This window comes from Calonectris borealis, chromosome 15 (assembly GCF_964195595.1).
Source record: "Calonectris borealis chromosome 15, bCalBor7.hap1.2, whole genome shotgun sequence".
Lineage (NCBI taxonomy): Eukaryota > Metazoa > Chordata > Aves > Procellariiformes > Procellariidae > Calonectris > Calonectris borealis.
The window spans coordinates 13,034,933-13,047,577 of NC_134326.1; the positions used below are offsets into that span (position 1 = coordinate 13,034,933).

At 44.9% G+C, this 12,645-nt stretch overlaps 1 protein-coding gene across 2 annotated transcripts in view; it reads left to right on the plus strand.

Moving 5' to 3' along the window:
- SGCD (sarcoglycan delta) overlaps nt 1-12,645 on the plus strand; it is a 258,375-nt gene that overhangs the window by 114,521 nt on the left and 131,209 nt on the right. For both annotated transcript variants that reach the window (XR_012675910.1, XM_075164266.1), the window contains exon 3: nt 3,345-3,530. Coding sequence is in view for 1 of the 2 variants with exons in the window: in XM_075164266.1 (XP_075020367.1) it covers nt 3,345-3,530 (186 nt within the window). In the remaining variant the exon portion in view is untranslated. The remainder of the gene's footprint in view (nt 1-3,344; nt 3,531-12,645) is intronic.

Consider the following 12,645-nt stretch of genomic DNA (forward strand, 5'->3'; position numbering starts at 1 on the left):
GCTTTGTGTGGTTATGTTCTGTTCCTACAAATTCTTTTGATGTCTGCAAAGTTTTGCCCCAGCTGGATATGCCATTTTCTCCATCCTAGAGATTGCAAGTGAAGAAACAAGAAAAAAGGAGAGAGAGGGAGCAGGGAAGAAATGAAGAGAATAAACAAGTTTTGCAATAAAGAGCTATTTTGAGCTGGGTATTTCATATTGTTTCTTAGGTCAAACCTCTTCCATGATTTGAGAGGGTTAGAGATGCAGTTTATTCATTTTCTCCAAGGGAGGGGCTACATTTAATATGTGCTCTCCAGGATCCCCTGTTAAAATATTAGGCAATAAAATCCTTGACTGTACAATAGTTGTGGTTATAATTTCCCTCAGGTAGTGGAGACTGTAATTTATTGTTGTTTAAGTTCTCCCTTTGCACAGATCGGAGTGGTTGTAGCGGTGTAAAAAGGACTGTTTTTCTCCAAGTGCGTGTATTTGCTGGTGACCCAGCTCCTCTCTCTGATGAGCTCTGTGCTGCAAAGCCCTCCACAGTTGCTGACCTGGCATCTGTGAGCAAAAAATACTGGTGAAGACTGAGTTGCATCTGTTGTAAGCAACTTGCTTTGCTCCTCCTTGGTAAAAGCTATGGTTCTGCCTGGGCTTCGCGTGGTTTTGTGGTATAGAGACAGATACCCCAGCTGGTCTGAACAGCAGAAGTGATTTATGGTGAGCCTGCTAACGCTATTGAAAACTGCTCTTTAATGCAGACACACCTTTCTTCAGTGATGTACTTTTAATGCATGTTGGCTAAACTGGCTGAGCCAACCCGTATTAAGAAGAGGCTTATTTGCCGTGAGCTGTTGGCTCCTCCCGATGCGATAGGACCATCTGCAATCTGCACTAATTGACACTGCAGATCTTCACGGCATTAGCTGGGGCTGGGGTGGTCTGAGGTTGTAAATGAGGCATGGTTTGTGGGGGGATGTGAGATCCTTTTTTTAGACCAGCTGAGAAAGCTGGAAAAAGCAGGCGGGCTTGGAGGCGTGGACAGGCTGGCTGAAGCTCGCCTTGTTCTAGTTTTAGTTTAGTGAGTGCAGGCAGCACCGTCGTTTGAAAGGAGGGAGCTCAGCCTGGCAACTGCCTGCAAATGGGCAGCGGTGGTGCCTGGGGTCTCCTTCTGCGGGTGTCCTTTGCAGCACCTCACTGTTGCACGTCTGACCTGTTTTTTCTCCTGGGTGGACTGTAGCCCTCAAGCGTATAAGGGGAAAAAATGCTTAAAAATGCGATGGTTCAGAAACCTGAGAGGAAAATGATAGGAGTACCTCATTTGTTACTATTTTTTAAAATTTTCCGGTTTTCAGCCACTGTTGTGAATTTTGAGTGTGGGAGGGTAACAGGCTGTGACATTAGAGGAGGTGGAGACAGGCACCTCCACCCTCCGCAGGAGCACCGCCGTTGGGGTGAGGGCAGGGGTGCGAGCACAGCAGCCTCCCCGGGCTAAACACAGCCTTCCTGAATACGTCACTAAGTCGGCTTTGCTTTATCGGTCCAGATCAGGAGTCAATGCCTCTGGTCTGGAAAGAATTTAGGGCCTGAATGGATTTATTTGACACCTGAGACTGTGTTTCAGCTTGGGTGAGGGGTGAAGGCTCGTGGAGGAAGGGAGAGGTGGGTGATCCCCTACGCTGCAGGTGACAACACGAGGCAGAGATAGAAAACACAGGTCTTAGTGACTTCTGGAGCAGTGAAAGGTAGAAAAAAGGTAACTGGTTCTTCAGGCAGCCCTTGCCTCAAGTGTATGGGCTTCAGCATTGGAGCAGCAAAGATAAAGTGTCAGCTTCATCCCTGGTGCAATGCTACTGGAATAAAAGTTATGCCATGAAGAAACTCGTCTTGCATCAGCCTGCCATGGGCTCTGCACCACCGCCAACTGCACGCTGTATTTTATTAGATGCTGGATTATGAAGCTATTAGCAAAAAAGTAAGGAAAAAACCAGGAAACTAATGGTAAACAAATATAAGCTGCTATCAACGAGCATCTAATTTCTACCATTGTCTCATTCTGCCCTCGCGGATCACACTCCCACAGAGAGGAACTCGCATTGTTTCCTCCTGTTATGTGAATTTTGTAATTCACTGAATACGAACGTCAATGCCAGATACCCCGAGGAAGAAGCCCGTGGTGTTGAATCAGTAGTGCAAGAACGCATTTGGTGATGGTTTATTTGTCTAGAGTCTAAAATGCAAAACATTCCACAAACTATGTGTTATTAGAGATGATATGTTATCGTCAGTCTGTGCATCAAAAAAGTCTGAAAACATAAGAAATTGGTCCCTGGGGGAAGCCCATGAAAGGGGCTTTCTGCACCCCGAATGCGAAGGGCGAGAACGTGAATACTTTCATTTGTGCGGCACAAAATACCTCCACCATCACCACCCCACGATCAGGGTTCGCACACAGCCGCTGTGCAGTGGCTGTGTTCCGGACCCCCGTCGCAGCTGCAATGCCATTTAAAAGCACCCACGGCGGGGGCAGCCAGCCCCCGACTGCCCGGAGCCAGCCGGGTGCCGGGGTGTAGAGGGGGGGACGGTGCTCGCCACGGGGGCCTGTAAAGCAGTTCTTCCTGGGGATGCTGCCGCACTGCTTGCCTCAGCACCAGCTTTCCTTCCTTCCCTCTTTCCTTGGTTTTGGCCCCCGGTGTTGTCCCAGCGTGCCATGCCCACCCGGGGTGTCAGAGTCCTTGTTAAACCTGCATAGATATTTGGGGATAATTTGTTAGGGATGTGGCAGCTGGAGAACTTTGTTCTTCAGGTTTACTCGGTTAAGAAGGATTGGAGTGCGGGAAGGGAGAAAGGCAAACATTCCCCTTTGCCTTTTCTCTTTGGCTGGAAGGAATGATTTTATTTGAGGTTGTTTTTTTTTTTAAATTAAAGCCTCTGAGAAGTAATATCGCATCTTCAAAACAAACTGCTGAACTCAACCGCTTTTACCAAACGCATGCAAAATTTTCCCCTCAGAATCCTTAGAGGCCCTGGAGTGCCTGCCTTGCAAAACCTGGGGCGGTGAAGAGAGTAACTCGAGAGAGATCTCTGTAGGATACCTTTAGACAGTGTGCTTATGTGTATTTATGAATATATATATACATGTAACAGACAAAATTCTCTTCTGGTATGTTAGTATGTTACGGCATACAGTAAGCAGAAAGAAAAATAATGCAGAACCAAGATATCAAAAGAGACGCTGCCCAGCTGGTAAACTCTGAAAAAGAAAAACAAAGCCCGCTAAGAGGCACAGACACAAGCAGTTTTTATCATCGGCTTTTTCTTGCCGCTTAATACACGTGGTTATGTCTTTGTGATCATTTCAGATGCCTCAGGAACAGTACGCGCACCGGAGCACCATGCAGACCTCAGAAGGACCCCAGGTATACAAAGTGGGGATTTATGGCTGGAGGAAGAGGTGCCTCTATTTCTTTGTGCTGCTCCTAATGATTTTAATCCTGGTGAACCTTGCTATGACCATCTGGATTCTGAAGGTTATGAACTTCACAATTGTAAGTAGGGGTTACCCTGAAAGGTCTGGGGAAGATGAGGGAGGGTGATGGTCTTTCCTCTGAGCATGAATTCAGATACAGCTTCGATAAGAGGGTGTTTTAGTTGCCATGGATAGCTGTTACTACAGAGAGGAACAAATTTACCCAATGATCCTCTTTTTCTGCTGGAGATGTCTGCAGTATTGCCAAGCTGAGGAATCAGCTCAGCGTTGCAAATCATGTTCCTCCTACCTGCTATATATATACATGTATATATGTAAACAATATACGCCACTCTCCCCCAGTTTTGAATTATGAAGTGTTTTAAAATTAATGAAATAGGTTATTCTGAATTGGGGTGTGGGAATGGGTTTGAGCCTTCCTCTTACACTTTTTCTGCTTTTCTCCATGACTGGGAAGTCGAGAAACTTGATTTGTCTTTTTCTTAGGGAAAATTCATGTTGTTCCATAACGATGTGGATCCAGAAGCTTCATGAAGAAAAGAAAAAATTTCCAGAGTGGCTCTCTGGATGTATTTAGGTGGAGCATATCTTTATCCGCATTGTGCTGTGGTTGGTGCACATCAGTCCTGCCAGCAGCACTCCCTTGCTGCACAGACCCCCTGGCCGGGCTTAGCTTTCCAGAAGTCCCCTAGAAAAATTCTGGGCAGCTGTACTGGGAGGTAGATTGCACTGGGGCAGATGGTGCCTTCTGGGCATGGAGCGCTCTGTGCATCACTTGAACTCTGTTCAAACTCTTTTTGAGATCGTAAGGGGTGCCTTGACCTTGAATTGCTTTCAACAGGGTGAGCTTCACCTCTCCTGCTCAAGCACACTGAAAGTCAGGACATGACAAGCCAGGCACACCCCACTTCCAGGGCTAGTGAGCCTTTATATGTGGCAGGTCCTAGTTTTTCAGTAGATAATTTGGCCAAGCAGAGTGAAAATGAAATGATTGGTCCCCTCTTCTTCAAAGCAGTCATTGCCACCTTGGTCAGATGGAGTTATTTTAAGATCATGTGAGTCTTCAGGAGAAACTAAGTTTGAGGCTTTAATCCTGGATTTACTTCATGAGAGAGCTGTAAGGCTACTTTCAAGGACTTTCCCAGCCAGGCTCTGATGTGAGCAGCGTGTTTGAAGTCTCCTGGCATTTCTTTCTCTGCTTCGGTCTTGTGAAGCCCTGAACAGCTGTGTCCAACATTATGTCATTAATGGGCCATGAGAAGTTGAGTAAACAATCTCTGACTTAGTGTATCCAGCAGACAAAATGCTGCGTCAGGGGAACATGTAGCATTCATTTTCTCTAACCAGGATGCTGTCAAGGTGTGCAGGAGATTGCAATGCATGTGTGCTTAGGGAGCAAGCAATTATAAAGCAGTAATCCACAAAAAGCTCCTGTGAGTGGGTGAAGAGTGAGCCAAACTGGAGTAATTAATGCTTAACCAGACCAGTTATTTAATCTTGGGAAATTGATGCCATCTCGATACATATTTTGTGCTGAACTGTGGTCTTTAGACGAATGTAGTTGAAAAGCAGATATTTCTGAGGTGGTGGAAGACTTGATCATATGCTGATCACACAGGCGGTAGTATGGGTATCAGCCCAAGCACAAAATAATAGGATATCAGATTCCCACTTTTCAGGAATGCAACTTTATTTCTTTAGAGTAACATAATCTTGGTATATCAGTCCCATGCTTTCTGCTATTTGGTGGTGGTCACTCTACTCTCTACAAGCTGCTTGGGAAGCTGGGTGAACTTCTCTGCTCCTTTCCCTCACAGCCTGCTCCTGATGCATTGCATTTTGCAGGCCATCTGCAGAAGGGTCATCTCCTAGGGATACTTACAGAAGCCTCCCCCTTCCAGCAGCTCTCTCCGCCCCACTAGGATATACACTGGCTTTTTTGGGGATGCACTGATCTTCAAGCTCTTGTCTGATTCAGTTTCCTTAAATAGTCACTTATCCTCTGTGACTTTCTGGGGATTAGTCCAGGGTAAAGTATATTTGTATATGGTTTTAGTTAATTCTTATCTTGTAATGTTAGTAGACGATGAACAGCTTTTGGTGATAAAAACACAGATGGTAGCACTGAATCCTGCAGCGGGAACTGCTTTATGGTTATAGGCATGGCCACACTAGTCAGGGTGTGTGTCTCTGACACAGCCAATTGGAAATAAATATAAGAACAGAGCACGTAAAATGTGATCCTTGCCCCGCTATGCACCCATTCGTCTCCTGATCTCCTGCTGCTCCTGTAGCCTCGCCAGCTGCTTTGGATCCTGCTCTGCAATCCCTCCTGCACCATTCCCTGAGGCTGAGAAAACCACTTTGCTAAGTGAATTTTTAGAGGCAGACTTTTATCTCTAAATAACAAATGTAGGGAAATTCTCAAATGAGGAGATGCAAATACAGAAAATCTTTCATTTGTTCCTGTTCTGGTAAGAGGAGCTGAGAGTTCTTCTGGGGTGGGGGAATGATTCGAGTACTCAGTAAGCAATAGCTGCTGCTTAGCAGGTCTGAGTTACCCCAGCGCTTGCAGAACAAAAAAGGAGGGGAAAGATTGTAGTTCTGTTCTTGTGGAAAATGTAGTATTTCCAGCATCTTCCCACCCCTGAGCTCTCCTCCCAGAACCTGAGTCTGTTCAACTCCACAGGACTGTCCTGGCACTTACTAGAATTTAATGAGTGCTCATTATAGCCAATAAGTGCTCACAGTATTTTAATGAGCGCAGCAAACCTGCTCAAGAAAACTCAGGGGTGTTTTAAATGCTGATAATGGGGAGTGGAGAAGGGAGGAGGAGATGAAGCAAGACTATCTCAGGGAAGAATAACCCACCTTCTCATGCACGTTGTAGCAGTACCCATCCACTGCACTTCCACGTCAAGCCCTGAACTCCCTTTTTCTCCCCTCTGCATGCCCCACCAGCTTCTGCTCCGGGAGACAACTCCTGTAAAATCAAACCGTAAGCTTCCGATCCATGGCTTTTAATAAGCAAGGCATCACTAACTTATTCTAGGTTTTGTTTTTATCTGAACGTTCAAGGCTTAAACAAATTTATGTGTGGCTATTGCTTTTTATATGGGGCTGTCAAAGCAGCGCCACGTTCACGTGGGACCAGTTGGTCACTGTCTGGTCTATCCTCTGGCGCAGTCATTCAGGTCTCATGTAGTATTTGATCCTCAATTTGTTTTAAATGCCTTTATCAGGCACAGGCTGTATGAAAAACAGGCCTGGAGGGGACCTCGGGTATCATCTGCCTGTCCCACGGCTGGTTCCCATAGCCAGGTCCATTTATCCAGTTCATTTACATCAGCGCTGCCCTGCTCTGGGACTGTGGGAAGCTCTGTGAAGGTTGCTACCTCTAAACCTTACTTTGAGTTTTAAGCCAAACCACGGAATTAATCTGGACCAAAGCCACCAATTTGGGTTGAAGCCCAAATGCACCCTGAAGGTGGCCTAAACTAATTGAGGTAGAAACCACCATCCAGCACTCAACTTTCCGATGATGTGTAGGTAAAGGGAACTCCGCTTCATTCAGATCTTGGACAAGCCTGGTAGAAATACGTGGTTTGCACATATCGGGTTTGGGGAGGAAAAAACCTAATGCCTGCGGGCTGTGTACGTGACTCAGCCGCTCAGTCTGCTGGCCCGGTGCAGGCTTGGGCTGTATCCTGCTGTCACGCCTGCGTGGTGGAGGGCTCAACCTCGAGCTGTGCAGAGCTCAGCTGGGGCTGGCACAGCCCCCGCAAGGGTTCGTAGGTGCCAATCTAATTACAAGGCTGGAACTAGAGCTCTTAACAACCTTCCTCTTTATGGTCCACCTGCATTAGCATCCAGTGATGTAGCTCTTTAGCAGTAGGATTGCCCATGACTGTGTATATAAGCACATGCATCTTTTATGCTGTATGCCTGTGATGTGCTGGGGATCTCTATTGCAGCTATTACTAGTGAACTTAAACCATTTTTTAAAAGCTTCCTGTTGTATTAGTTTCTGAATATTACAACAAAAGATGTGCTTACATAAACACAGCAAACCAATATCATCATTTTAAACAGCACAAGGCTCAGAAGGCTCGGGTAATGGGCAATGACAGTGCATTGACCTCTTTCCACAAGGTTAACATACAATGCCCTGTATTTTAAACAGTGTTAGGAGTCTAAAGCATTATCCATTAGTACCCCTTTATTGCCTCTTAGGCAGCAGGAGAACCTCTAAACAGGAGAGATGAGAACTGTGTCCTGTTGCGGCTGCATTTCAATGGCAAACGTCCGCCTGCTTGTCTGCCCATCAAACCACTGAGGATCCTTTGCTTCTCCTTTGCCCTTCCCTGGTGTTTCTATCCATAGCTGCCTGTTTGTGTGTTGTGGATTGTATGCTCTTTGGGATGGAAGCTGTTTGCATATGGCATCCTATAGTAGTAGTCCTATATATTGGCAGATACTACCAGACTGTAAGAAGTAATAAATAATATTTTTCCCCTAGTCAGTCAGCTTGCAAGACTTGAAATTCCTGGAGAACTATCTTCTAAGAATCATCCAAAATGAAGGCTCCAGGATAGTCTTTGTAAGGAAAATATTCTGCAACTTTGGTATTCAGGAGGCCTTTCATGGGCCAAAGTTAACGTCTTCCTCCAAGCCAGGAGAGCATGTGTTTCTTCCAGATCTGTGCAAATCCATGCAGACTGTTTGTGCCTTCTATGTGTGCACCTTTGAGGAAATGCAATGTGGAAATGGGCAGGCAATGACCCACCTCATTCCATCTTCCTTAGGATGCAGAGAAGGGGGATCTTCCCTTCCTGGCCTGGTCAGGCTGAGGTTGGGGTGCTCCCTAACCACAGCACATGCAAACTCTGTTCTCCTTCCAGACCACGCAAGGTTTTTTGAAGGTTTGGGTCCTTTAGCATGCATTTCAACCATATTTTATTATTTCAGTTGAAGGGGAACAAATGACTGTGATTGTTCAGATTTTTCCTTTTTTTGCTGCAGGCTGCATTCATAGCTGAAGGGGTATGTTTTAGCAACGTTGAATGAAATGTTAGCAATTTAGAGAGACAAAATGCTGCTGTAGGTGGCACAAATGCTAAATATCATTATTTTCTTGCTTGCTTTATTAAAAGTTGATAAGAAAAATGAGCTTTTAAAATTTGGTTATGAACACTTATTTCCAATACAATTACTCCCTCTTGTGTGTAAACTACCTGCCACATTTTAATTACAGGAAAACAGTTGGGTAATAACACAGCAGTAAACATGGATTAGAGTTAGGAAAACTCATTGCCTTAACAGGCAGGATTCTTTTATTAATGATTTAAAGGAATAGACTTTGTTCTAAATTTTTTTTAAATTAAAAATTATCTCAGAATAAAATGACTATGCAGTTTATATTCCTTTTTCATGATTTCTCTGGGGTCTCTTTAGGTGCAATGGTAAGGCCAACATGGGAAAGAAGTCTGATCTGTTTTTCAGCTTCTGCTTTGTAGTGCAACTGTAATCAGTCAGCTAAAATTGTTTAGAGTTAGAATTAATATTACTATATCCTTATTGAGGAAAGAGTGAAGTTCTTTTTTTTCTGTATCTCTCTCTCGCACACACATACAAAATTGTGCACTCTTCCATCTTAATTCATGTTGCTCTATTTATAAAAGAAGTAATTGTTTTGAGACTGCTTGCATGACCCGAGAGCTTTGTGTGTTTCCCTCCTTTCCTCATTCACATGGACTGCATCTTCTGATACAAAGATGTTAATCTTGCAGAGGTCTGACAAGACCAGCAATACTGTGAGTGACTGTACTATTAAGTGAAGAAGTTTCCACGGGTGAAATCCTTACCCCCTGCAATTTAGTAGGAATCTTGGCATTGACATCAGTGGATCAACCCCTTCACCGTAACGCTTTTTATTTGCAGATTTTTTACAGTAAGTTCTAATTTCTTTCCGCCTGGATTGAGCAAAAAAATGTGTTATGCTTTTCTTTTACTCTTTTTAGAGATCTGAATTTCATTCCTAGAGAGTTTCTGTTTCTGTATGAAAAGCAATTGGGATTACTTATCTTTTTTAAAAATACCTATAGTACTTTTTTGCCTTCACTCCTTTGGAGTTTCGAATAATATAGTCAGTTTTAATAGGGTATTGCATGACGTTATTACAAGTTTGACCCCTTCATTGTTGCATCCTCCAGTGTCAAGCATTTGGTACTGATGACTTGCTGAGTTACAATGCATCAGTTTCTTCTAGAGCTACACCATTGAAAACTCAGTCTCTGATAATATTTCATTTTTATTATCGTAATACCACATTTTCTCAGCCAGCATAAGCTCATAAGGCTTTCATCGTCCTTGTTACCAAAAAGTGATGAAAGGACCCCATGTTTTTACCTCATTGTCTCTACTCTCTGCTGAACCATTGAGTTTTTCAGGGGCCTGCCATGGTATTGGATGTGCCTACAGATACGTCATGGGAGCAAAGGAAGTATTGAAATAATAAGTCTTCCAGTAGTACCCCTAAACCAAGCTGGATATGCTGCACTGCAATAATTTGCACCTCGAATACTGTGTTCAGTTTTGGGCCCCTCACTACAAGAAGGACATGGAGGTGCTGGAGCAGGTCCAGAGAAGGGCAACGAAGCTGGTGAAGAGCCTGGAGCACAAGTCTGATGAGGAGCAGCTGAGGGAACTGGGGTTGTTTAGTCTGGAGAAGAGAAGGCTGAGGGGAGACCTCATCCTGCTCTACAGCTACCTGAAAGGAGGTTGTAGCGAGGTGGGGTTGGTCTCTTCTCCCAAGTAACAAGCGATAGGACAAGAGGAAATGGCCTCAGGAAGTTTAGATTGGACATTAGGAAAAATTTCTGTACTGAAAGAGTGATCAGGCCTTGGAACAGGCTGCCCAGGGAAGTGGTGGAGTCACCATCCCTGGAAGTATTTAAAAGACGCGTAGATGAGGCCCTTAGGGACATGGTTTAGTGGGCATGGTGGTGTTGGGTTGATGGTTGGACTCGATCTTAGAGGTCTTCTCCAACCTTAATGATTCTATGACTCTATGAATTTGGGTTTTTCTTTGACTATTGCACAAGGCAGTCTGTGGCGTACAGAGTTTTACGACGGCATATGGCCCTTTTCCCTCAAATATTTTGGGTTGGGTTTCGTGAAGAACTGAGGCTTACATGATTGTGCTTCCATCTCGATGGAAAGGCTTCCAGCTCTCACTTCTCAATTCTTTCTAAGCCATTGTTCATATTCAAGCCATCTGGACAAAAGTACGTGTCCAGGAGACAGGAATATCTCAAACGTACTTAGTTTCTGTATTTTTCAGAGGCAGAAGAAAGCGATCTTATTTATTAGTATCCCTACTGTGGAAGAAGCTGCTGCGTAAGCTCTGTACTTACTACTCACCGGGAGTGAGAGATATTATAAATGTCCCCATAGCAGAAAAAGCTTTTATTGGTGCTGTTTTCCTACTGGACAGCCAAGAATTTAGCCCTGGAATCAGGTACCCAGCATCTCTTGGTTAGTACTACTACTGATTTGAAGGCAGCTCTCGGAAACTCAGCAACACCCCTCTCCTCATACTTGCAGTTCAGTGCATGCATACAGGCAAAACATCGTCTGGCAGATTTGCTGTATGGGCCATGCTGTCGAGGCTCAGTAGCCAGTCTGCTGCATACCTCCACAGCAGGAAAATATATCGCTGTATTAAAAATACATTACGGTTTGTTTGGACCCTCCAAGAACAGAGGGAGCAAAATAGATGGAGAAGGGAGGAGAGTAGCAGAGATTTGGGTGGTTTGTCATGTGAGGTTGAGCATTTGGTCTCTGGCAAAATGCTTCATTTCCAGGAGTTTCTGCCTGTGAACGGTGTCCCATCTGGTGGTGCCCCAAATGCCCGCTGTGCTGCGGGGAGTGCGATGGGAAGCGTTAGCAGACCGGGAGGAGCTGCTCCACAGTGTGATAGCAGCAGGACCCGGCAAACAGGGAGGAGGGCACGGGTGGGCTGTGCGGGGGGTGAGTCATAAACTCTTAATCCCAGATCCCGCCTTCTGCCACCTCCCTCCAGAGGGGATTGTTCTCAGCTTCTCTTTCATCTGAAGAAATAAGATATTTCACATTAGCATTCGTCTCAGTGCCAACAAAAGATCTTCAGACTAGCAGTTCTGAAGCAGAGAGAGATTTGTCTCTTAGAGAACATGTAAAAGGTATTATTATAAATATGCGAAAGAACAAAAACAAGCTCGCTGCTAAAATGCCAATAATCAGTTAGTCCTCTGAATAGCTTACAGGCTGATCCCTCCCCATATTCTCACGGTACAGTAGGAGAAATGATTTAATTTGGGAATCCACACAGAAATGACATGCCAAGCTGAGCCATAGAGTAGGTTTTCCACTGCTGCTTCTCTTGTTCCTTGCGCTTTTTTTCCTTCTGAGTTTCCTGACATCCCTCCTGAACTCTCTGCATGGCAGAGAGCAATGACCTTCTCAGTTTTGAAAACCTAGCAGCCATTGCTATAACAAAAATCTAATTCTTCTGAAGCACCTCTTCTGCGTGGTTGCCTGAAGGCTGAGGTGCTGCTTGGAGTAGTCACCATGCCTCTTTCAACTTGTCCTGGAACTGCAAAGCCATCAGCTTTTCAGAAAGCTGCTCCTTAAAACGTTTCTTGGCGTTTGGTCCTGAACCCCTGCTGTTTTGCATCTTGGGTTGTAGCATCATCTGTGGAAAGGGGACGGAGGCGGCTCTCTCTTACACTGTAAATGCCTGTGCAAAGCGCAAAGGACTGAGCAGGAGAAACCTTCACCTCCTTTGGGTGCAGCCCCAGCTTGCGGGCTAACTGCTGCCCATTAGCTGTGATAAGCTTGTGTTTGGCTAAACAAAAGGAGTAAGAAAAAAGTGGCGTATTCTCTCTGCAGCTTTTACTTTATGCATTCTCTCTGCATGCGTTTACTTTATTTACCTTCTGTAATTGTCGGAACCTGCTCTAAAGACTGACGGTTTTGAGGACAGAATAACAGACCTGTGGTTGTGTGGAGTCTGTCCTTCCCCTCCCCTCCTGCAGACGCTATATTATCTCTTCTCTACTTATACGCTACCATACCTGATTTGATAGATGTGTTTAAAATACTTGCTGCCATTTCCTGTGCCTGTTCTTCCA